The sequence below is a fragment of the Lampetra fluviatilis genome, chromosome 29 (assembly GCF_964198595.1).
Source record: "Lampetra fluviatilis chromosome 29, kcLamFluv1.1, whole genome shotgun sequence".
Lineage (NCBI taxonomy): Eukaryota > Metazoa > Chordata > Hyperoartia > Petromyzontiformes > Petromyzontidae > Lampetra > Lampetra fluviatilis.
The window spans coordinates 7,891,920-7,919,036 of NC_136303.1; the positions used below are offsets into that span (position 1 = coordinate 7,891,920).

The window sequence follows — 27,117 nt, forward strand, 5'->3', positions numbered from 1 at the left end:
ACCAATACCCCCCCCCTTCCCTATAGCATTCACACCTGATTAGCTCGCAAGTGACGACATCACATTTATCCCTCTATTTAAGGAACGAAACAGAAGGATTTCTCCACAAATCTGGCCGTCGCCTGATGATGCGCGTTGTAATTACTGCTGAAACGTCGTACTCAAATGCAAAATGTTGTGTGTTTACTCTCCAACACACTGATGTGCTGTACTAGTAACGAATTGGCACGTTCTGCTTACGTGACTAACCTTGCTGAATTGGCTGCGTCGGGTGGTGGCGGGTCTAACGACACATTTATATTTACGTGATATAACCCAAAAACCTCTATTATGTATTATCAGCGTAATGTCAAGTTTTTGTTGTAGTTTTACAATCTCATACGAAAAAATATGCAAGAGGACTAAACTTCCAATGTTTATGGTAAAACATGCAAATTGTCTTATAGCAGGGTATTGCTTTAATTTTAACAAACTAAAATAATGATTAAATATACCCCCATCTTATCGCTTCATCTGCAGTGGCCATCGTCAATGGACGTGTGTCCTCTCCGGTGGCTGTCGTTTTATCGCCAATCTCATCTACGGATCATCATGGTTCCTGCCCAATCCCATTCACTTTCCCTCATCGTCAATATGACGTCGCATTTTGAATTTGTTTTCTGATTCATTGTGTCCCTGTTCGTGTCTTTCAAAGTCATTCCAAGCGTGAAATTGTAATGTGACGTGAACATTTTAATTCATCTTAACACCAGGGGCAAAGCGAGAAACACCAGTCATATGGAGGTATTGCAGTTGCATATAACAGCCTTACCATCCATTACACTGCATCGATTATATTATTTTTCGTTTATTATGGGAGGCTTAATATCGTCACGTATTGTCTGGTGGAGTAGCCTCACCTTATTATATTCAAAAAATATTTCTCCAAATTGTATTCAAATTGTGCTCTTGCCATTCTGTCACAGATAAGGAATCCATTCGGAAATCTGTTCGGGACTTTGTCGCGCAGAGAGCTGTACACAGAGCAAGGAACCGCTTCTGACATGTTTTCAAGTGACTTCTTATGCACACGAGGGATCACCACTCTCCCACCTGCCCTAGCACGGAGAGAAATGTCCACCGTATAACAGTAAAACCGACATATATAGTTTTTAATCTGGAATGTCACCACATTGAGTGCAAAAGCAATTCAATTACGACAGCATTTCGGTGCAGTCATTGGTGAAAGGGCTAAGACCAGCAACAATTGACAACCCGGCTTGACCACAGGCATCTGCTCGCATTTCGAACTGCCAATCGCCTCAGGTGGAGAAGAGCACCTGAGGGAAGGGGAAGGTGGGAGGTGGGGGGACCCTCGACGGAGGAAATTTCATCTCGAGGCGCGCGAGCTATCTGGATATAGCCAACGTCCTCCATAAGCGTCAAACACTTGAAGAATACACTGGTCAACACACTTTTTCTGGCATAAGGTATTCCAACGGGTTTAAGGTAATTTTGGGGTGCTGATTCCAAATCTGGCATCAGTTTTTGTCTATCACATCAGGTTTTTGAGATATCAAATATTGCATTTTCAATAAAAACTGCAGAAGAAAATATTAAATAAATGTGGATATCTACATTAAATGATATTATAAACACACTATCCTAAAAATACATCACCATAATTTAACACTAAAGCAGTCACTGACTCGCAACAACTTGCAATCATAAGTGACAGAGTTAATTTCGGGTAAAATCAATTAAAATGGGGTATGCCAATAGCATAAAAATGAGATATGATAGAGCAAATCTGAGATCAGATTTGGAATCAGCACCCTGAAATTAGTCTAAAACAGCTGCAAAAGTCCAGGCCAGATTTTTTTTTGACCAGCGTTATTGTCCGCAGAAGGAAGGGACAGCAAGATGTTCTCGGTCATCGTCAGACGAGCAGAGCCGTGGAATCGATAAGCAACAGACAGCAATGGAGGGACTTCATTAAGGATCCATCGTTGGTGCTGAGCAGACGGACAGACGTTGACGAAGACGGAGAAGCCGGGCGATTCGATCTCAGCTCCTGCTCAGCGCTCAGACCTCTGAGCCACCCACAAATCCGCCGAGGGGCTACTCGAAGCTAATAGCTTGTAAAGCAGGGTTTACGGACCTGCTTCACGAACACAACTCGATGTTAAATTGTGGTTACAGAGGGTGGCAAGGCCCTGGGTGTATTTTTCACCGCAGGCAAGTTCGCGAGAGAGCCACGGTGCAGCGCGGCGAACTGTGTGGTTACACAGCTCGCCCAAATGATGATCCACAGGGTTTAGTTTTTTAAACAGCGGGAAGCCAATGTGATTTGCCGTTAGATACATTTACAGTCCGTGGCAATCGCGAAGACGTGAGCTCGACGCACAGCCGAGCACCTCGCGTTCATTAGTTTCTCTCTTTCGGATTGGCATTTTAGAAAGAGAAAAAAAGTTGACTTCCCATACGACGATGGCGTGCTTGTGTGTCGTATTGAACGCAAAGATGATATTCGTTTTAGATAATACATTCTTACGTGAAAATTATGATTTAATTGGATCTCGGTATGAAGCTTTCTTCGTAATTAAATGTTTTACTTTTATTTTCACTGTAACGTTGGGAATGTAATTTTATGCACATCACCTCTGTTCCCCCTCAGACGCACATTTAAGCATAGACCCCCATCCTCTACCACTCTATCCCTGCTCCCCCTCACTAACACCTCGCTTTAAAATAAAGGAACTTTGTTGTTCAATGAGCGTGAACCGTAGACAACAAAACCTACGAGAACATAATGCCGGGTATAAATAACTCTGTATTGTCGTTTGCAAGTACTGAAACTTTGAACAAATAAATGTTAAATTTCGATTTAAAGCTTTCGTGACCGCAGGGTTTCATTTTCTTGGTTCTTTCGGTAAAGTCACGTAGAAGGGAAATAACAAAATAATAAAAATAAAACATTATAAAATAATTCTCACGACGTTTCGGCCACAACGCAAGCAGCCGTCCTCAGGTGAAGAATGAAACACCACCAAGCTTGGAGCGTATATTTAAGCTGGGTTGGTGGGAGAAGAGCGCCTTGACAAAGGAATTTGCATAGCAAGAGGAATTTAGCATATTTATGGGAAATGCAGATATGGGATTAGTCACTACTTGTGAAATGCGTAGGAGGTGACTTTGAAACCCCCCGCCCACCTCCTACGCATTTCACAAGTAGTGACTAATGATTTTATGATGTTAAATTTCTATTATTTTATTATTTTTCCTTCTACGTGACTTTACCGAAAGAACCAAGAAAATAAATGTTACTTTAAAAAAAATGCCACGTCCCGGTGTTTGTGCATTCTCTCCTCATCGGCTCTCCGCTGCAATTCAAGAAGTCGAGTCTCAGTTGGGCTCTCTCGTTTGATTTACTGACCCATTAAGCTGGATATTGCATGGCACAGTGCCCAGCTCTCTGGGGGGCTACCAAGCAGCTGAGCTTCGAGGCTTTCCCAGCTCCTGCTCTCATGCATTGCAGGTTGGTCCAGTTTCGAGCGAGACATTAGCCCATAAGCCCAGCCGGTTATTTAATTTTTTTACCTGGTAAGGAGGCCCACTGAGCTATCTAGCTCTTTTTCAGAAGCGACCCGGCCACAAATGATAGCTCAACGAAGTGGCTTATCACGTGGAAATGTATAGCAGCCAAACACTCTAAACGCGTGTTTCTATATGTGGAGGGGAAAACCGGAGGACCCGAAGAAAAATCCACGCGACCATTGGGAGAGAGAGAGACACGCAAACTCCAAATATAAATGCGTCAGGATCAGGATCGAACCCACGACCTCCTGTATACCAGGCGAGGTATTTAACATCTCGCCACCGCGGTTGATCGGTACCACCGGTGTGGCAAATGCTATCGGTATCCACCACGGGTCGTGTTCACCATGGGATAAAACGTGTATTCATTTCGGGTAGATACTGGTTCATATGCAAACTTGCAATTTATTTTCACATTTCGTCCATGTTTCATGTTTCGTTTACGACCTCGTTTGTTGGTTGTGCAATGTCCCTTTAAGCACCCTGGACAGTACTCGTTCTCTGGAATGTCGATCTTCTTGTGTGTTGTGTTGTTGTTGCTGTGCTGCTTCCGCTGCTGTGCCTGTGGCACCACATATCTCCCTTGAAAAAAAGCCGGGCAACTGGCAAAGCGGGACCATCCGGTAAACACGTGAAAAAAAGTCAAAGGGGCCGTCCATAAATGACGTCACGCGATTTTAGACGATTTTTTACCCCCCCCCCTCGTCACACGGCGTCACAAAAAATCAGATCCCCCCTCAAAAATGACGTCACAAAGCTCTGCCCCCCAAAACCATATTTCCATTTGGAAAATAAAACATGCTTCAAATCGCTTTAAACTATTGTCATTGTAGTGCGTATTTAATGTGGCGCTGCACTCTGATGTTGTTGGAGAAAACATTTATTAAAAAGTCTATTTAATTAAGTAGAATGTGTCTATATTTATTTAAATTGCGCATTTTGATGTGACGTCACATTTCTCAACCCCCCCCCCTCGTCACACATCGTCACAAATGTCTGCCCCCCCCCCCCGAGGTGCGTGATGTCATTTATGGACGGCCCAAAACTGATATGACGTCAGTTTTTTGTTTGTTTGTTCCAAACAATATCCTCGATGGAACGCATTGCTGCACCCGTTACTTTAACAACATTTTATTCGTAAAAAAACAAACTACCACAGTAACCGTGCTATCATAAATACAGGAATATGATCGAAAGATTTTTTTTTTTAAAAAGCAACGTGGGCCTTTGCCACACTGGGTGGTTCTGATAACACTGGTCAACACACTTTTCTGGCATAAGGTATTCCAACTGTATTAAGGTAATTTTGGGGTGCTGATTCCAAATCTGGCATCAGTTTTTGTCTATCACATCAGGTTTCTGCGATATAAAATATTGCATTTCAATAAAAACTGTAGAAGAAAAATATTAAATAAATGTGGATATCTACATAAAATGATATTATAAACACACTATCCTAAAAATACAGCACCATATTTTAACACTAAAGCAGTCACTGACTCGCAACAACTTGGAATCATAAGTGACAGAGTTCATTTCGGGTAAAATCAATGAAAAAGGGGTATGCCGATAGCATAAAAATGAGATGTGATAGAGCAAATCTGAGATCAGATTTGGAATCAGCACCCTGAAATTAGTCTTAAACAGCTGCAAAAGTCCACCCCAGAATTTTTTTTGTTTTTTTGTTGACCAGCGTAATCCATTTATGAGCCAATGGCTCCAGTGCTAAACATTCACGACCGGCTTACCCGGCAACCGGCACTCGCTGCTCTTGCAATGGTCCCACGGGGTGCGCGAGTGATACAGCAATTGCAGATACACGGTCTCACGCCCGGTTTATAAATACCCGAATGAGAAGGAGACAAAGGGTGATCCTGGAGCATGGCATTATAAACAGGTACAAAAAAATCAATGTCATCCATTCTCAATCCACCAATGGACGAAGGTCATGTCAGTCATGAGGGGGGAGGGGGGGAGTTGACCATACTTCACCCAACACGCTAGTCAGCGCGTGATGGCAAAGGCGGGGAGCATGGATTTGGTGGCATCGAAGCACGGTACAACAATGGATTTTACTTCAGTAGCCTCTGCAGCCTCCTGCTGCTGCATGGCGGTCATACATTACAGCACTGTGTAATTCTCAGGTTTTTTCGGTAAAGTCACGTAGGTAAAAACATTAAAATTAATGAAAGTAAAATAAAACAAAACAAAATAAAATTCACGACGTTTCGGAGGCAACACAAGTCTCCGTCATCAGGTGGGACCGCCACAGCCAGATCAGCTGCATCAAGTGAGGCAATGATTCAAGATGTAATCCCTTAAAAGCGAGTTGAGGGGGGAGGAGAGGGAGGGGGGAGCTCATCAGAATATGGCAGCCAATGAATGGAACGCATCGGGAGGGAGGGGGGGCGGGGCCAAAAGGGTGGGCGACGGCGTGGAAGCGATTGTGCGCAAGCGACAAACCACTGCACACGCCAACACAATGGACAGAGAGGGGGAGGGGAGGTCTGATACACATGATAGACAAAAGAACGAAAATGCCCATGTTTATACCAATGCTGGCTGAACAATGAAGAGAGCACTGCCAAAAATAACTGGGGATGTTAACACTCGGTAAAGCAAAGCAAAACAGTGCCTGTCAGACAAGATGGTCCAAAAAAATGTAATTAAGTCTTTTTTGCGTGGTTGATAACATCTTTCCAATGATTACTAAGTTTGTACCCATCATCACGGTTGAATTTCAAAAAAGAAGACTTAATTACTTAATTACAATTTTTTGGACCATCTCATTTGACAGGCACCACTCTACCTCACCCCACCGAGTGCCAACATCCCCAGCTATCTTCAACAGTACTCTCCTCATTGTTCAGCCAGCATTGGTATAAACATGGGCATCCTCGTTCCCTCTCTGTCCATTGTGTTGGCGTGTGCAGTGGTTTGTCGCTTGCGCACAATCGCTTCCACGCCGTCGCCCACCCTTTTGGCCACGCCCCCCCTCCCTCCCGATACGTTCCATTCATTGGCTGCCATATTCTGATGAGCTCCCCCCTCCCTCTCCTCCCCCCTCAACTCACTTTTAAGGGATTACATCTTGAATCATTGCCTCACTTGATGCAGCTGATCTGGCTGTGGCGGTCCCACCTGATGACGGAGACTTGTGTTGCCTCCGAAACGTCGTGAATTTTATTTTGTTTTGTTTTATTTTACTTTCATTAATTTTAATGTTTTTACCTACGTGACTTTACCGAAAAAACCTGAGAATATGAATCATTGCAGTCACGAAAGCTTCAAATCTAGAAGCACTGTGTAAGTTTACCTCGGTTTAGCTTCTGAGATCTGGTGAGATCGGGCACATTCCAGGTCATTTGGTAGTAAGCAAGGATTTATTTCCCACTCGATAGTCTCGTAAATGCTGCTTAGCTGGCTGAGGGTAGGGATGATTGGCGTAAGGCACTACCACCAGAGGACATGGCACGCCTATGCATAATCACCCTGTGTTTATGTATACGCTATATTGCCGTAATCTCGCGAACTTGTTTATCGGAAAAAAATACGGTGATGTGGATACTGCGTGCCAAAATAATTCCCGGAACAGCGTTATGGACTGTTCCGGCTTAAGATAAGCCCTCGTCATAGAGATGAACATCTCTTAATAGAGTAAAATGTGTTTGTTTTTTAGCTTTTCTTGAGGGTGGCTGTCCTTCGAGAAGCACTCGATGCTGGATCACAAGAACGCACTGTACCTTTCCCACGTGGGGGGATGTCAGCCGATCGTGCTTCTTGGTTGACATTTTCTGGTATTACATTTCACACTTTAAAAAAAAAATCGTTTGGTGACGGATAACAAATACAAACAAACACCCGTCGGACCTTTTCACGCAGCAAATGTTGGAGGACTGGCACGGGTTGTATGCCAGAGTTCTCATTTTATTTATTCTTATTTTAGTTTGTGCTAACTGCCCACGGGGCGCCGTGACGATTTTAATGAAGAGACAAGACATCATGGGGGCCTTCATCTAGCAGTGGATTGTCATGGCTGATGATGAAAATGTTCTGTTCCGTTATCGCATGAGACGGCACGGCGCATGATGTCATGGGATTGTCTAGAAAGGCTGTTCGAGTCGGGGGTTTTGCTTTTGCAGAGTTTTGGTTAACCCTTCTGCTCATGAGTTTATAGGGTTTCCTCCCTATAGCAACCCAACTCTACGTTTGATTTATATCGGCCCATCTTTACGCGAGTTATCGTGACCCGCCTTCACAGACAGACAGACGGACAGATGGACGGACACACGTTCTGATACATGAGCAGAGATAACGCATTAGCGCTTTTATCTTTGGTTGGAAAACATGAATGAAAATGGCATCATTAATAAAATAGTCTCTCGCCTACCCCTGCCAATGCCGCGTGCCTCTTGTGCTGCCTTATTTTCCAATCGAGACAATGAGTCACGGATGCATTACTGAAGGCGTGTTAGACGATCAGCTTGCTTCATGCTGCAATGTGATGGTTGGCATGAACCCACCACTAAATTGGCTCGGCGATGGCCAATCATGTGATAAATCAGCGTTGAGCTTTCCCAAGCATTTAGAGTGGGCCGGTATAATAAACTATTACCTTGTTATCCGAACGATAACATACTCCGGAGAGTAAGATTCACCACAAGCTTTGGGTGTCGATAATGCTCCGACGAGTAGTCTTCCAGCGGATGATCATCATGAACCCACAGCTTTAAAATCGGGAGGGATGGCTTTTGGGAAGATGATTATAGCACATCTGGCGGTGTCCTCTGGCTGGTCACGTATCGATGATTTTGAACAACTAGGTTCAAACACTGGTATCCCTGAAGATGAATGTATCCCAAAATTTAATTTCGACTGCGGGGGGTCGTGAGTAGGGGGAGAGGGAAAGTTGCATCTTTTAACCCAGAGAATGCACGAATCAAACATTCATTTAAAAAATTGTAGCGACTCAACTTTACAGCAGCAGCGTTAATAATTGAATTGAAGAAGAAGCCTGTTTTGGAACGGCAATTTGCGGCAAGCCGCGAATGAACGCCACGGCCATCAACTATTTTGTGTGAACACCAAACTAAAACTTTGTTGTGTCTGTTCACAAGAGGGACCATGTCATTATATTCATCATGTCTGCCGCAATGCAGCCGTCATTATATCTTTATAATCTACAACGTATATTAATAGATAAAAAACGCAGTCTAGAACCACGAGAAAAAGGACGAGAATATAAATCGAACACGACGTATTACCACAAAAGGCGATGGGGGATGTGAGCAGTGATGGAGCTCGCGTTGATGATTAAGCGAGACGGAACTAGAACGCGAGATGGAATGACAACACGAGTGGAGCAATTATAATCAGATTCCGCCTTCTCCCGAGATTTTGTCCCACACGGTAGGGGTCCGCTTTCGATAGTCGTCTCTTCACAGCCGACAGCGGTCGGGTGACCAATATCCAGTCAACCACTGCACCCCCCCCCTCCACTTCACCAACGCGCATTGACTAGCACGGTGAAGTATGGTGAAACTAATAGCGTGGGGAAGCCTTCATCCCATCCGTGGATTGAATAAGAGCCGCACACGTGTTTATGTATTTCTTTACTATATCATGCGCACTGCATTGTGGGTACTCCTCCGAGACGTTTGGCCAGGTTGGAAGAGTAGGCCAAATGCCATCTTAAGGGGCTCTCTCGTGCTCCCTCTAGTGGAGGGCCTTTCGCCAGCAGTGGCAAGGGCAAGACATTTCAGCGTTGCGCCTTTTAACTTTTCTAACCGTATGCATGATGTTGATTTTTTTACTGTACCCTACAAAGACAAAGACGAGCACCTGTGAAGGCCGCCACGGCACACGAGGGGGTGGGTGGCCAGCACCACGCCCGGCCGCCTCTGTCTACCCCGTGGCGATGTTTACACAGCGCACCAGGTACTCATTTGAGGCCGAGTCGACCTAGGGGGAGGCCCAGGAGCGGTCTCGTGGCACTCAGAATATGCCCACGCGTAACTCGACCCAGGCAAACGTCTCAGGAATAAAGAGTTCATGCGGTGCAGTTGCTCGGTTGGTTTGGTGCATATTTATAGCCACTCCTGATGTTCTGCACGGGACCCAGGGTCCCCCCCCCCGCCCCAGTGCATGGCGGGGGGCAATCAGCGAGCGTCGTGCATCGGAGAGCACGCGACGCCCCGTTCCACGCCACCAATCAGGTGCCGCACATTAAACACCCGCGGGTTGCCTTGACATGCGGTCGTTTTGGGGCCGTCCATAATTGACGTCACGCAATTTTGGACGATTTTTTTACCCCCCCCCCCTTCGTCACACGGCGTCACAAAAAGTCAGACCCCCCCCCCTCAAATATGACGTCACAAAGCTCTGACCCACCCCCCCAAATATAAAACATGCTTCAAATCGCTTTAAACTATTGTCATTGTAGTGCGTATTTATGTGGCGATGCACTCTGATGTTGAAGGAGAAAACATTTATTAAAACGTCTATTTAATTAAGTAGAACGTCTTCTTGGTTATTTCGGTAAAGTCACGTAGAAGGGAAGTAATAATAATAAAATAATACGTGACTTTACCGAAAGAACCAAGAAGATGAATCCCTTCAGTCACGAAAGCTTTAAATCGAAATTTAAGTAGAACGTGTTGTCTATATTTATTTCAAGTTGCGCATTTTGATGTGACGTCACATTTCTCAAACCCGCCCCCCTCGTCACACATCGTCACAAATGTCTGACCCCCCCCAGGTTCGTGACGTCATTTATGGACGGCCCCCGACGTGCTCCCGCAGTGAGTTTCGAACAAGACGCAGCCGCGTGCAAGAAGCACACGGCCGTTGTGCATTACGCACAAACAAAACCAAATCATAATTTCTTGAAGAGGTGCATTGTGGTCCACCGGTCTAAGGCATGTTGAACTTCTTTCACACCGTTCGTAGCCAACCGTGCAAATCGGAGGTGCGGGACAGGCACGTCTCCTGCTTTCACATCGTTTCGCAAATACGCCATCACTTTATTAACACCGATACCTGCTTTGCGTCGCCTCAACTCCCCACACTTACGTCGCTGACAGCATCGTTCGTCCGTCCTTTCTCGTTATCTATCGCCTCTCAGCCTTCGCCTCCTCCCCCCTCCTACCCTGCAAGTCGCTTTGTCGGACGTCGTTTCGATATTCGTCGTCGCACCTTTCAGGAACGCATCTCCGACGTTAACCGGGGTATTACCGTAACGATTAAAATCAAATTTGAGCAAATGTCATCAATTGAAAGAGGGAGTGACGCAGTGGTAGATGACGATATTAAAACCATACAATTTGGTTCCTTCGGTAAAGTCACGCAGCAGACCATGCTTTCCCACCTGATGATGGACGCTTGTGTTGCGCCCGAAACGTCGTGATTTATTTTATTTTACACCTACGTGACTTTACCAAAAGAACCAAAGAGTATGGATTCCTGCAGTCACAAAAGCTTCAAATCAACTATAAACCAGTTGGTGATGGGTTTTTTTGTATTTACCCAGACGTTTTACACATTGTGTCAATCTTGTGTCTTGTTTTTTTTTTCTCTCCAGCCTGTCCATTCTAAATGTATTGCTGTAGAAGGTTGCTGCATCCAAACCGGACCCAAGGAGTGACCAACAGTCGAAGTTAGAAAAAGGTTGCGCATAGAAGAAGACGACCTGATGACACAGGCAGTGATGATAATAAAACTGACACTATTTGGACACACGTGTAGGATGGACAAGAACAGGAAAATGTAAAGTGTGTTGTTCGGAAAAATAGGAACCGGACAGAGAGGAAGACCTAACAGAGAATGGTCTGACGACGACATAAAAAAAGATCGGTGCCAGAAATAAGTGGTACTACCTTGAGCATATTGGCACAAGACAGAGGAAAAGTGGAAACAAATGGCACAATGTGCAGTAGACACCTACGGGTTATCTGCCAGTGGATAGTGATGATGATGACTATTAGGGTGGGGGGCTTTTAATCTTCGTTTACAGATTTAATTTCTACAATGGTGAAGCTAAAATTTTCTTTCGTGGAGCGTTCTCTCTCGCAATGCTCTGCGAGACTTCCGAATGGATTGGCTCGTGTCGTGACGTCGTTAATGAATTGGGAAATAGACACGGGAAATGGGCCGTCCATAAATGACGTCACGCGATTTTGGACGATTTTTGACCCCCCCCCCCACGTCACACGGCGTCACAAATGTTTGACCCCCCCCCTAGGTGCGTGACATCATTTATGGACGGCCCCAAAGTAAAAACGAAGTAAGGTTATGAATTAAATTCCTGATCAGGAATAGACTCATCCGGCTTGGGTGGGAGAAAAAGACAAAGCAGAACATCAACAGTGACTGACCTGTGTAAACTTAACCCTGCCACAGAAATATGGAATTTCCACCACCGGTGCAGTGTTTGCCCACGTGCTTTTCTTAAATGTGAAACCGCGGTTGTGACTCGTCTTTGTGCAGCAATGCTAAGGTTGACTCAAAGACTTTCTTTGTGTATCAATAACAAACACGACAATCAGAGCAAGAGTGAATAGAGTTTTATTAACATTATTGCAATAGTCTTGAGTAAAATCACAATTCAAATAAACAGGACGATCTCGCTTTGTATATCTAAAGTGCAATTGTATGCCTACTGTATCAATACGTCTGTGCAACACAAGTTAACAACCTATTTTTTTACCATTCGGAAAATAAAATGTTAAAAGATTTACAATTTCGTGAACACATTATTATAATTATACAATTATTAAAACAACTGACCACGTTCAGTTTTTTTTTTATCAATTACGGAAACTTTAAAATAACATTAGTAAAGCTAATTTTACAATTCAGTAAAAAAAATCAGGGCTTGGATTTTGTATACAGTGTACAGGTTATTATATCCAACGTACGCACAGTATATGTAAAACATGACGTTTGTCTGGGACGGATCTAAAACGACGACAAACACTTTTGTGATGGTTTAAGAGATTACAGTGCTCAGCAATTATTGACTTTTAAAAGATGGCTTCATCATCAGCAGCAGCAATCATAATCTACCATCATCCATCCACTGCTGGATGGCCTTCAATCTCCATGACGAGTCACACAAGCAGCAGTTTGCTTCACACTTACTCACGTTTTATATTACTGTTACTGTCCCCTTACACAGCGCGATGGGAAAGTTGACTAGAAATCTTATATTGAGCGCTTCAACTTGATTTTTTTACATAATCTACCTGGATGTTTTAGGGGGGGGGGGGGATTTAAGTTTTGACTGTGGTTCACAGAAATGCGGATTTTACAGTACCTGTTAAAGTTAATAACGCGTGTATGTTGCACCAAATCAAGCGACAGCCCCACACTTCAAATGTTACATTCATCAGTGCAAACCAATGTAAGCGAATGCAGTGTTTGCAATCAACGTGGCTTTGATTTTAACAAGTACCCCTTAATGAACGATAACACTTTTTCAGTACAGTATAGCCTCTTCTTGGCTATGCGTTACCAAAATTCTGTCAATTTATTTTCTGCAGACATTCTAAAGTCGTTTATTTCTGTGCACCTTACCCCAGTAGCAGCAAGGTAGAAACACGTCCCAACAGCACGCTCTTACATGATGGGCTTGCACGTCAGTAGTCACACAATCTCTTCATCCTCACATTTGACTCCCAACGCCCCATGCTAATACTCTAGTCCATCACAGTTAGTGGAACGTAGGTTGCATTGCTACTGGCAACAAAGCCGCAATGACCTTAACCAATCGTCGCCTCGTGAGCTCATACCGGAGGTATAGTGCCATTTAGCACGGCTGCCTATCCATCAGCCCTCCTGTCAGCCAGTCCTTCCTAGCAGCACTTATTCGGCGTAGACATTTGGGCAGGGCACATGGCAGTGGGCTTCGTAAATGCCACTGCCAACATCGCCGATTGACACGTCTCCCTCCAGCGACGTGGGGCCTTTTTTATGCGAAGCGTGCAAACGTCGAGAAGACCCGGGCGACTGCGTCGTGGCGCGAGTGTCAGCATCGAAGCGGCACGGACCAGGTTCGCGGTGATTCTTGGCAAAGTGCCCAACGAACACACCTGGTGGGCGAGCCCAACCATCGCAACTGCCCTGCGTCCGCAACCCCGCCGAACAAAGACGGCGGTCAACGCATCGCGCGCGCCTTCGGATGCGCTTCTGCGGCCGTCTGGAACGCTCTTTTCCTTCCGACACGATGAATCCACCGCACTTTGAAAACATGTAGATTGAAAAAAAACGGATTTCTTTAGAACTGCTTTTTGCGTTTAATTTGTTGTCCTTCTCCCGCCCCCCTCCAATCAGCACCGTTGCCTACGTACAGTGCGACAGAAGTTCAACAACACACAGCACAGCTCATCAGCGAGCCAACCACCACGCTGCTCGGCTTCCATCCCCAAGGAAACAAAGTCGAGCACCTTCACCGGATCCCGCACAAACCGCGGAGGATGCGGACACCTGATGGGCAAAGTGGAGAATCTCAGAGACTCCCTGTCCGTGGCGGAGTCAACTACATTATCAGCTCTGGGAGCACGGACATTAGTCAGGCAGGGTCCCCATCTATTTAATTTGTCTCGAATGGTCGCGATTATATAGCGCGGTTCCTCTCGCCCAATCACATCATCACGCTCGTGGTCTCGAATATTTAACATGTCTAATGGGGGTTGTGTCAAGGGGGCCCCAACTCGGAGCTTTGGCCAGCACTGCTCGTTACGCTGCTGCTGCTTCCTCTCCTGTGTGCCGACTGCGGTCAGGGTCATTGAACCACGGACCCCATCATTGTCACGCTGCCCCCAATATAAATGTGTTAGGGTGGGTGGGTTGGTTGTATCTGTAATTCACCGACTGTCAGACAAGGCGATTGAATGGCCAAATCACTATGCAATCGAACCTCTTACGTTTGCTTTACACACGCGATGCTGAAATAAGAGACGGATAGACGCGAGATGCCGGCATGGGGTGTAGCGAGGAATACTCCCTTAGAAGCATTGTGTTTGAAGAACAACATATCACGGCTCAGTTTACTATTCCTCTATGCCCCCCCCCCCACTCTATTTCCCTCTGCCTCCCTGTATGTAAAACTTGGAGCCTTGTGCAGGAGAGGGGAGGCAATTACCCATAGAACTGTTCGCCACCCACACCCCTTGATAATTAATTGAATTGTCACGATTCGAGGTTGCCATGCATTGATTCTCTCATCTACCATCGTCAAGTGCGTCACCTTTCAGTGGCTGCAGGTGCCGTGCGAACGTATGCGGCAGGTACGGATTAAATTGCGGACGCGATGCAATGCATGTTTGTTGTAAGTTTCTGCCCCCCCACCACCCCCTTTACTGGACATCTGTGAAAAAGAACTTCATAGCTCATGGGATTTCTCCAGGATAAATACATATTCTGGTTCCGTGTCGCAAGCATACGTGCACATTTTGGGTTTGTGGATCGAGGCACCGTTTCCCTGCCCATTGGCAACGCTCCAGCTGCAGCCAATCAGAAGACCCATAGCGACATCACGTGACACGCCAAACAGACGGACAATCGCGCGAGCTTGGTTGTTGTACGAAAGTTCACGTGGCGACAGCAAGAGCATTTTTGTTCAAATTTTTTTACGATTGTTGATTGACGTTAAAAAATAAATTGCTATCCTGCAGATTCACAGATTCAATGTGGAACGCAGAAGTCAAACCTGAATGACGCCGCATAGTAGACGCAGCCCTGCAATTGCTCACTCTCAACTTAACGATTTCGTTTTTTTTACTAGGTAAGGCATGCTGAGCTATGTAGCTATTTTTCAAAAGTGACCTGGCCACTAATGATAGCTCAACGAAGTGGCTTATCACATGGAAAATCGACACGACCACGGGCAGAACATGCAAACTCCACAGGCGTCGTCAGGGTCAGGATCGAACCGACAACCTCCTGTATACCAGGCGAGGTAGTTAACATCTCGCCACTGCGGCACCCACTCGAACCACGGCTGGTAGAAGGGCCCTCCACAAGAGGGAGCAGAATTTACTCCATAAATGTCACATTGCAGCGTTAAAATATAGCTGCTGCAATAACCTGTAGGCTAGACAATGTAGTTGATGGAAACTGTGTAAGGACTACAACTATAGACAGTAGAGCGTGTTTAACATTCAAAATGTATCTGCAAGGGCCGCAATGGTCAAGATGCCGTTGTTACGGACCACTGCATGAACACAGCGTTCCAGGTTCCATAAAAATGTGTGGCTGATACATCAAACAAGGATAACCGCTCACTGCAGGACGATGCAATTGTCCCAAAGGCATTTTGGGTCAAGATGATCACTGTAGTGCGAGAAGAATTGGTCTCTAGCCAAGGACGGTCTTAGTCGTGTGATTTGGACAAACGGCTCGCGTGACTGCGGTAGGCACTGGAGTGATATCGAGGAGGATTATGTAAAAGGAACTCCACTAATGTGACTGTGTGCAGAGTGGCGGCATTAGACACGGGACACGTCCGACAGGACATCCATTGAGGATATGAGGGCGATTAAATGTGGTTCGCGTGAAGGTGCGCGCGGGGGATTATCACAGCACAGGGGTGGCGGTGGCCATGGCGGTGGCTTGGGGAGGCTTCATCCGGCAGTGGGGTGACTATGGCTGCAATGTCAAAGTCCTTAACAAGATTTGACTTTGATGAGGGTGCCCTTTATGCCGAGGCATTTCAGAGCACTAAGCGACTCACATCTAATCTCAAACATTTTGAAGGTTACCCCCCCTCCCCCCCCCCATGTCAGACGCCTCTGTATGGCACAAGGCAACTTACACTTAGCACCTGGCCTGCAAGTGGGCCTTAAGTCTGGCAGTCATCGGCAAATATTTGAGCAATATGCTCATATGTTTTGGAGTTCAAATTCCAATAAGGGTTGACTCATCACCACCCTTCAGCGGTTAATAAAGTAAACACCACGTAGTGAAACATGTACTGCTTGGTAAGAATACTAGCAATGTTGTCTTATGGACAAAATAGTCATGGCCATAAACATGTGGAAATTGCATCCTTACAACCGAGACAACCACTACCAAACCGTAACTACTGCTGACCATGGGATGACTTATTTAAAAAAAAAACATCAATGTGCAGTACACTTTCTAGAACAGCAACATGTTAGTGGTGTCTTGGAGCCACGTGTCAGTGGGTTTTGTCGGTGAATTCTGAAAACCATAATGTCGGGACCACACCCGAGCGACCAGTTGGAACCCAAATCTCTCCTGACATTGCACAACTTAAATCGCCTTGCAACTGCTTCGTGCACGAATTCGGCGCGACGCTACGAATCGGACTTATCAGTATATAATTATTAGTATTTTCGCAAGGAAATGAAACTGTGTATTCAGCACAGCAACAGCCAAATCATAGAAGGCACGGTCCCCCCCCCGCCCGTCTCTAATGTGAGCTACCGATCGCGCAACTGTTCGCAACCGGTTGTCGCAACTGCTCGCAACCGGTCGCAGAGCTGTCTGCGCATGAGTGATGGAGTTCCATGCGACGGAGTTGCGTTCAACCGATCACTCAGGTGTGGACCCGGTTAAAGAGCGTGCCAGTGGCCACCACCCTGTCTCGGTTGATATAAGCCCATCGAAACCCTTGGGGGGGCTGGGTGAGTTGGTGGCAGCTAAAACAACAATAACAACAACAATAAAGTTGGACCCCTGGGGCAGACACACTGGTTGAGAGTGGGGGGGTCACACTCAGGAGTCAATCTGAACTTTAGTCCCTCACTCAGAGAGAACAGCGGTGCGTAACTCCATCTTGGGGAGCAATGCTCCTTCATAATAACGATCATTTGATTGCTATCATGGTAGATAGGATGCCGTTAATCCCGGCTCATGTGCGTCTGCAACCGCTTGTGTTTCGAACGGAAGATGCTCACAGGAGTGTGTCGCAAAAGCTTGAGAGAAGAAATGGGGAACACGCAGAAACACGGTGCGCTTAAGTGGCTGTCAAATTACCCTTTGACATGCAATTGTCAATGCTCGTAGCCATACAAAGAGGGCAGAAGTGGATCTGGTTGGTATAGGCGCGTGCGCGCGTGTGTGTGTGGTTTCGCGAACTGTAGGCATTTATTTGAAGTGACGTAGTGGACTTTGAGAAAAAGGCAGCACCAATCCCAGTAATATTCATTCCTAAATGTTTCTTCATTCCCCTTTGCGTACAGTATTCCGGCGCTTATCGATAACAAACCAAAACGAATTAGATCTTCTTTTTACAAAAAGGTTCGTGCATTTCGACGACACATCGTGCGCATTTTTCTTTTTTTTTTACCAACGACAGTTACATTCAAGATTTACCCAAACACAGGCACCCTTAAACAACAACAACAACAACGTACAGTGACTTCGGCGTTCAAAGCGTGTAATATTTCCTTCTGACGATATCAAGGCACCTGGGTAAAAATGAGTAAATGACAATTCAAAAATACACATTGCAAGTTGTTCAATATCAGGTTAGAGCTAATATATTAAATTATAATTAAAATGTTTACTTGATATATTAGGAAGATATGTTCGTTTGTTTGTAGCCCTGTTATGAAGATTTTTTTAGTTGTGTGTCATCGTACAGATGTCCCACTTTGGAATTAATTTGGCTGTGTAGGAGTACTATGAATTATACAAAAAAGTAATAAAAAAATATATAGACCGTATATTAAAATCACAAATAGACTAATGGTTCCCAAAAGGAGTTTTACCTTGGCAGTTCAAGCGTGAGTTAGAGACGTTGTTTCCGTAAGACGCAAGGTAGAGAGATATGGTCAGCATTAGGAACGATGGATTCTGGTAAGAGTCATTTTGAGGGCCTCTCAACAATTCAATGATGCCCGAATTATATTTAAAGATTTGGGTTGCAATGGTTACAGTCAAACGATGGGCAGGTAAACAGTCTAGAAAGAGTCCATCCTCAGTGTTTCGATCACAAAGAACGATGCAGTCTGTAAGAGTCAAGATAATTAATTTAATTTAATTAAAAACACTCCAAATGTGAAGACGATACTTGCGCTGATACTTGTGCTCTAAGTATTAACGTTCATTCATTCCCAATTTTTAGGTTTTCCAAGTCTTGACAATGTGCACATTTGTACAATAAATTTTTGGCTAATTTAATATTCACTTCCCTTTGGAAATGTGCATTAGTAAGCTCCTATTTAATCCGAGATTTGGATAAATTGTGCACGTTTATCAAATCCAAATAAAATATTAAATATTATGCATCAGCAAGCACCCAGCAATATTAAAATACCATACGTTCCTTATTACTTCAATTATACAGCAATGTTGCAACAATGCAATATGGCCATTTATTAATAATAATAATAATAATTAAAATATGTTTGATTTGTCTTCTAAGGAGAAGCCTTCTTATTTTAAAAGGGTCGTGCTTTTTTTTTTATTGGCCAATTTATTTCGGGGGGGGGGGGGCAGGTAAAGTCGACCCTTCCCAAGTCTCCGTTGCCATGTTATTCGGAGCAACCACCGTCTTTGACCACTCGTGCAACACGGTGCGCACGCCTCGAGTGCACAATCGATGCTCCCTGAATGCACCATGGGAAATTACCGTGATGTTTGTTGTCATAAGCAAGCCATTTTTTACACTGGTTTTCATTTAGCGAATTATAGTGGGAAATTACCGAGATGTTTTTTGTTATAAGCAAGCCATTTTTTACACTGGTTTTCATTTATAGCGAATTATAGTGGGAAATTACCGAGATGTTTTTTGTTATTAGCAAGCCATTTTTGACACTGGTTTTCATTTAGTGATTATAGTGGGAAATTACCGAGATGTTTTTTGTTATAAGCAAGCCATTTTTTACACTGGTTTTCATTTATAGCGAATTATAGTGGGAAATTACCGAGATGTGTTTTGTTATAATCAAGCCATTTTTTACACTGGCTTTCATTTAGCGAATTATAGTCATGAACCAGAGCAGGAATTGGTACCAAGGAAGCAAATCTTTCGTCGTAAAAAAAAAAATCCATGTGGCTAATACGAGCAAATACATCTAATAAGCCACTCAAATTTATAACGATTGCCATGTAATTCACTGTTTGTGGATAGGGTTACCACCTTTTAAGGTTACCACATTTTCCAAACTGTAGCAAACCAAATGGAAACATATTTTGTCAATCAGCAACTACATCTTATCAAAACTCTACAGTCTCCCGTAATGAAGTTGACCACAACACAAAACCGGCACCCGATCTCAAGACTCTCCAGGTCAAAGCCAACCAATACGGATCTTGCCATTTGTCACTTGAAGTGCCACCTGTTCAGGTTCGACCTGGACATGTGGCAACCCAAGTTTTTGACCGCAAATAAATCAGAAACGCGAAAAGTTGTACCATCTGAGGTGGTACTGAAAAGTGAAATAATATCTGGTCTGTGCTCATGGCCTATTGAATGTTCATCCAATGTAACAGCCTCCCAAATCTGCTGCTTTTCCCATATACCTCCTTCATATCAAGCACGACAGTAATTATTTAGAAATCCTGAAGCAATACCACTTGCTCAACACTTGCTCTCATTCTCGGCGGCTTGCAGTCGGTGTCTGTTCAAGCACCAAGCACAGACTCAGCATCGCCTGCAGCCCCAACGGTCAATGCATTACACATTAACATCCATAAATTGCGTAGGGTGATGGATACAAACCCTAATTCCTTCATACACTTGGCACCACACATCCGATGGCACTAACGCACTCCGTATATTGGCGTGTATAAAATGTACGCTACTACACATCACACACACACACTTACAAACTTATTGTATCGAGCAGTCCCATACAGCCAGGGCTCAAATTCTCACTCGATATTTTGCACAGCACTGCCAGGCTTGGCTTGGAGTAGGGGTTATCGGTGTGATAAGGCACTACCACGAGAGTGCAAAGTTCGTATATTTATAAGAATCCTATATTATCGTTACAGCAATATATATTCCTGCAATTCTATGAACACGATAATAAACTGCATCATAAGAACAAAGGCGAGATGGATGCGGCGTGTCCAAAAAATGATGACATAAACGTGGTTCTAGAGTTGTTCCGGCTGAAATTAAGCACTGGGTATGAGACAAAGTTCCCCCGAATAGCCTTAACAGACTGTTGGGGCAAGTGCTGTTAGCCAGTACCTGTGAAGGCCGGCACGGCACACGACGGGGTGGGTGGCCAGCACCACGCCCGGCCGCCTTTGTCTCCCCAGTGGCGATGTTTACACACCGCACCAGCTACTCATTTGAGGCCCCAGGACCGGTTCAGATAATCATCACTGGTGTTGGCCGTGAGCGGGAATCAAACTCTAGTCGCCGGCATGGCATAGCGTTGCTAACCACTACACTACCGTTCCCCGGTATATCCACACGTGCACACACACACACACGAGAGCCCATGGCACAAACCACTCTGCGCACATAGGTGCTATGCCCCTAGCACTGTGCCAAAGCTCTTCGCAGCTCACATCGCACCGTGGCTCTGTACAAGTTCGACTTCACATCCGCTGCAAAGTGGCCAACATTATTTAAAGCCACAATTTAGACGAAATAAAAAAAACACTTTGCTGTAACGATTTTCAGTCGTGGAAATGATAAAGGAGACCGTCACGGATTCCTGTGGTTTTGATCTCAACGTAGATTTGAACGCAAAGTTAAAATCACGAACGTAGTTGCGGCATTACGGTCTACAAACACATCACTGCGGTTGAGATTCGATTGTGTTACGTTGTAAAGACATGACTCAGCTGTGATAGGGGGGGGGGGGTGTTGGAATGGCGCGATTTGCCAACTCTGAGAGAGATAGTCACGTCCCTGACACTCTGCCCGGAACAAAACACACGCAAGAAAACAGCAAAACACCGAATCAATGATTGACCCCTTCTCTCAACTAATCACGAAACATCGCTGATTAGTCATCGAATCATTGAGTGATTAACCACAGATTTGTGCTTGTATCATCAGTTGGGGAGGGGGGGGTGTGGGAAAAACTCCCTACAATAAAAAAAAAATAACAATTTAACCAGATGAATCCCTGCAGTCACGAAAGCTTTAAGTCGAAATTTAACCAGAATTGAGAAGTATATTTCGCGTCGCCTCTATGAAGTTCATCGCTACCAGGCACCGCTGTTTACAGCACCTGCAAGTGGACACTCGCGTGAAGAAGGCACATCACCAATCATCCCACACAGGGACAGGTGAGCAGAGGCGTGGAGAGGTCCAGCATTGAGCAATGCAGGCGTGTTCACCGCACCGTATTTATAACCGCAGTTGTGTCTCATTGGTTTAGAGAGGCCAACTGCCCTACGGATACTGGCAAGCGGTCAGCCTCACACAATGGCACTCTCTTACATTGTCCTTGAACTCCTGGCCTAGCCCAACGGCTTCATGGTACCACCGAGGGCGAAAAATGCTAACAAGGATTTACGTCAAACTTTGAATCTGCACATTACAAACTACCTACCGTCGTAGCGTTTATTGATAGTTAAAAAAAATCATAATTTAAAAGGTTGCTAAAAACAAATTTTGTTTAAAAGCATAGTACGTTTGATAGAGAGAACATCGTTCGAGGAAATTAAAAACGAATGTGATCGCGAGTCACCTGGGCGACACATGAAAATAAACAGCAAGTCCGACTCTGACATCGACAGTAATTAGACGCGTGTGTCTACTCGTGGCACGACACGAGTAAAGCGGTTCCCACCATCTGCGGAACCGACCCAACTCACTTCCTTGACTCACAGGGGCCCTTGCAGCAACTTCCCTTGGCCACAAGTGGGCCACAGATGACAGCCATTGGCAGCCCCTTTTTTCACCGCTGAGGGTGTCTCACACACTTCGTAAAACGTGTCCTTTGCCTGTGGTGAACATGACGAGTGTGTACACTGTATGATGCATAAGTCGTGCAGGTATCCCTCGATTTACGAAAGGAGATGCCGGTCTTGGGAAGAAAAAAGACCGCGCGAAAGACGAAATTTCGTGAAAATCGGAATCGACTTTTCCCCCATTAATTTAATATAGAGAAATTGAGAGCGGGTGTGTTTCGGAAAGTCACTCCAACTCTTAACCTAACAATATACACCTTCATCACTTTTTAACAATACAAACATAATAAAAATAATAATAATACGGAACATAAATATTACAACGATTGCATAATAATTAATTTAAAACTAAAAAAAGAAATAATTGACCTTTTCAGTGCACGCACCAAAACATGTGCATGTTGGAATGACTGCCAGGGTGGTGATGATGGTGGTGGAGGCGTTTGCTGCTGCAGCTGCTGCTGCGTGTGGATGATGATGCAGCAGCCTCCCCTGGCGCGCATGGCACGGAGTGACATTTCGTGAACGCGGAAATTCGATTTCGTTAATCGAAAATCGTCCGTAATTTGTCGATCGCGTTACCGCGAAATTTCGCAAACACAACGTTCTTAAATCGAGGGATACCTGTACCATGATCAGACCACTCCCCATTCATAACCATCGTGGGCATCTTAGTGATACAATTTAACGTCTCATTTAAATCACCGAGATTAGAGATTACACACTTAAATTAATACATGCCAAAGCTCTTGATATGATGTGATTACTATCCATTTGTTTTTTATCAGTCGCACTTGTTTACATTTGTATAACAATTTGATGTATGGTTTGGTGGCAGTAGTAGTGGTGGTAGTGTAGTGGTTTGCACACTGCTCTACGGATCTGCCAACCTGATTTTGATTTCTGCCCACGGCTAACGGCAGTGGCTCAGTGATATCTAAACTCGTCCTGGGCCAACCCTCCCCCTCCCTTCGCTCACCAGTCCCTGTTACCAGAGTGGTAAAAAATGGCCAAACAACCACCGTAACCCAAGTGGCATGGGGGAGGGCCTTAACCAGCAGTGGCTTCCCAAGGAGGTGTAAATTAATTTGTTTACATTTTAACAGTGTAATTAGACGGCTGTAAAACATCAATGTTTCCCTCGTGTGCAATTACAGATTTTGTTCACGGTGGCACATATGCATAGGGCACCAAATTGCATCACACAAACAGGGCTGATACCTCCTACGTCATTCATACAGCCAAACAGCAAGGCCAAGCGTCATTTGGACTAAAATGTGCAAGGGTTAATGTTACCATTAAAAACATGTTTGTTCTTACCATTCGGTAGAAGCGTTAAAAAAAAAAAAACACGCATTCTGGCAGTTGACGGAAATCTCAGAGCCGGACAATCATTCGTAGTTTTGTAACATGAGCCCATTATTCCGGCGCAAGTGCAAGCGAGAGTCTACGTCGTCAAAATGCATCGGTGACGGCCGACGGCGGCAGGCAATCACACGTTGCTGATGCGCATGTTAATGCGGTTCTCTTCGGATAGGTCCTCGCTGCCCGAGTAACAGGACGAGGCGGTGACCTCTTCGAACGTGGGCAGGTGCTGCTCCTCCTCCTCCTCCTTCTCCGCTTTGGGGAGCTTGGGCGGCGGCTTGAAGGCGTCGAGGTTGCCCGAGGTGCGCGTCACTTTGTCGAAGAGCGTGAAGTCCGCCACGTACTTCCCGCTGGGCGACAGGGACACGACGGGGGCGAACTCGTACCCGAAGAGGATCTCGTCGGGCAGGTACGAGGTGCGCACCTGGCAGCTGGCGCTCGTCGACTCCACGGTGGCGTTGAGGAAGACAACGATCTCAAACTCCTTGCTGCATAGGCCCGAGGCCGTGAGGCCGAAGAGGGGGCTGCGTTCGTCGATGACGTGGTAGAAGGTGAGGGGCAGGATGAGGAAGGGCGTGTCGGTGGACGTGTCCACCTGGAAGTCGACGTTGGTCTGGCTGAGCCGGACCGTCTCCTTCTCCTTGGTCACGTACGTCTGCAGCAGCTTGCCCGTCACCTGGCAGCCCAGCAGCATGCTCTTGCGCATGTTGGCCACGCGCACCATGAGGCACAGCTTGCCGTCGTGCCTGCATATCGCGGCGTGCTGGCTGAACTTGATGGTCTCGGCGCGCTTCTTTGGCCGCGCGATCTTGGCGAGGAACGTGCCCGTGATGAACACCTCCATGACGGTGGTGAGCACCAGCTGCACGATGAGCAGCACGATGGCGAGGGGGCACTCCTCGGTGATGCAGCGGAAGCCGTAGCCGATGGTCGTCTGCGACTCGAGCGAAAAGAGGAACGCGCCGGTGAGCGTGTCCACGTTCATCACGCACTTGGTGTGGTTGCTCGGCGGGTTGAACTCCGCCAGGTCGCCGTGCGACAGCGCCAGCAGGTACCAGAAGATCCCGAAGACGAACCAGGTGCCCACGAAGGTGATGCTGAACAGCGCCAGCTTGTAGCGCCACTTCATGTCCAGAAACGTGGTCCAGATGTCGCGCATGTAGAGGGAGCTCCTGTCCTCCACGTTACCGATCTTGACATTGCTCCGGCCGTCCTTGGTCACGACTCTACGGAAGCGGCGCTGGACCAGGGTGCTGTTCTCGTCCATCTTTGACTTCACCCCGTACGAGGACTTGCCCTCCGAGTCGGATTCCATTCTCCTGCCCCAGCGGCGCTTGCGATGCCTGCGGCGACACACAGACACACGCAGCCCCGGATTGAGCGTTGGGATCACCTCTGCCACAATTTGCCGTGCGCGCTACGCCCGAGCCCCATGATGACGGAGGCTGTGTGCACGCTTTATTGACACGGACGTCTGGGACGGGATTTCTTTGACACTGTTCTTGATTTGTATTTAAGAACTGATTATTGTTTATCCGGTTTGCAGTAGGGGTTTTACCATGGGATCTACGGATGAAATGCACCTTACAAATATATGTTGTTATTATTATTAAATATTTTGTTATTTTTCTCATTTTACACGGTCCCTCCATCCTGCAATGTGCTGCAGCTGGCGCCACTCGCAACAGCCCTACGGACCTCGTGACCGGAGTTCAATTTCCGTTCATGGCCAATGACAGTGGCGAATATTTGAACCGGCCTTGTGGCCACCTCTAGCCTTAAATCGCTACGCCTGCTGTGGTGCATACACATCAGCACTAGGGAGACAAAGGCGGGCAGGTGTGGTGTTGGTCACCCCACCTCGCGTGCCGTGCCGGCCTTCGTAAGTCCTCGCTAACAGCACTTGTCTGATTTAAAGCTTTCGTGACTGCGGGGGTTCATCTTCTTGGTTCTTTCGGTATAGTCACGTAGAAGGGAAGTAATATAATAATAAAAATATAACATAATAAATTGCAATTCTTGCAATTCTCACGACGTTTCGGCCGCAACGCAAGCATTTCGGACGCTGTCTTTTCGACAGCCCTGTTCTTCACCTGAGGACGGCTGCTTGCGTTGTGGCCGAAACGTCGTGAGAACTGTATTTTATTATGTTTTATTTTTATTATTTTATGTTTTCCCTTCTACGTGACTTTACCGAAAGAACCAAGAAGATGAGCACTTGCCTGTTTACGGTTACTGTATATGTATATAAACACATGCACCTTCACAGGTACCCGTTGCTCTGCAGTTCAAAATACGGGAACACCCACTGCTTTATATCTGTTGCCCACACCCATTGCCACGCACGATTGCATGCAATGGTCATTGAAATGGTAGACTCCGACCATGAGAACGCGCCTGATAATATCGACCTGGATGACACTGGAGACACCTGTGAAACCGGCCCCATTTGTTTACACGTTTATTCAACTAAGCATGCTGCAGTTTTACTATCGTCATCATCGTCATCATCAGCCACGATCAATCCACTTCAGGATTCAAGATCTCCCCCCCCCCATGCCACCGCCACCTCTCACAATCACGTGACCTAATAAGGGAGGAGAGGAATTGAGGGAGGGAGCGTTAGAAGAAGGGACAGAGAAATTGAGATCAACAAAACTGTGATATAGAGCACAGAGAAGGCAAGAAAAGGTAGAGAGAGACGGGGCTCCATTTAAGATTACACATTTTGCTGGCTAGGACGGACGGACGGTCACGTCCAAAGGACTTGCGGGTCGTTAGTTAATTTTAATAATTTAATAATTTCAACTTGTCATGTGCCCGTCACTCGCTCACTCTCACAGAGAGAATGACTCCGTGGTGCGAGGAGGAACCGACAGACAAGCGGCGAAGGCGGCCACGTGGCGAGCCCGGCGCAGCAACAACTGCCCAAGCTCTGCAGTCCTCTACATACTAAAGGTGTTGTCGGCCAATTAACGAGTGTTTACAAGGTGGGAGGAAATCGGAGCACCCAGTGAAAACCCCACGCGTGCGAAGGGGGAGAGAGGGGGGCAAACACGATCCCATACGGAGAGAACAGCTGGAGTCAAGATCACTGCTTTCTCCTGGCGGACCAGGGTGAGAACACCCCTCAACGTCCACGGGAAGGGAGGTACTCAACATTCGTGCAATCCACCAACCCACCAACTCCGTCGTGCTGGATTATCGGCCACGTGCATAGCCACCGCCGTGCGGCTAAATAAACATATCATTCGTCTTATTGCAGGGTATTGCTTTATGATTTGAATAGGCGAGTGAATGAAAAAAATACACGGAAGCAGACGCGAA

General features: G+C 46.0%; 1 protein-coding gene across 1 annotated transcript in view; it reads right to left on the reverse strand.

The window, feature by feature from the left end:
- Positions 1 to 15,340: 15,340 nt before the first annotated feature.
- LOC144942993 (ATP-sensitive inward rectifier potassium channel 10-like) overlaps positions 15,341 to 27,117 on the reverse strand; it is a 44,494-nt gene continuing 32,717 nt past the window's right edge. The window contains exon 2 of the mRNA XM_078870103.1: positions 15,341 to 25,133. Within this exon, the coding sequence (XP_078726229.1) occupies positions 23,918 to 25,105 (1,188 nt within the window). The 5' untranslated portion in view covers positions 25,106 to 25,133 and the 3' untranslated portion in view covers positions 15,341 to 23,917. The remainder of the gene's footprint in view (positions 25,134 to 27,117) is intronic.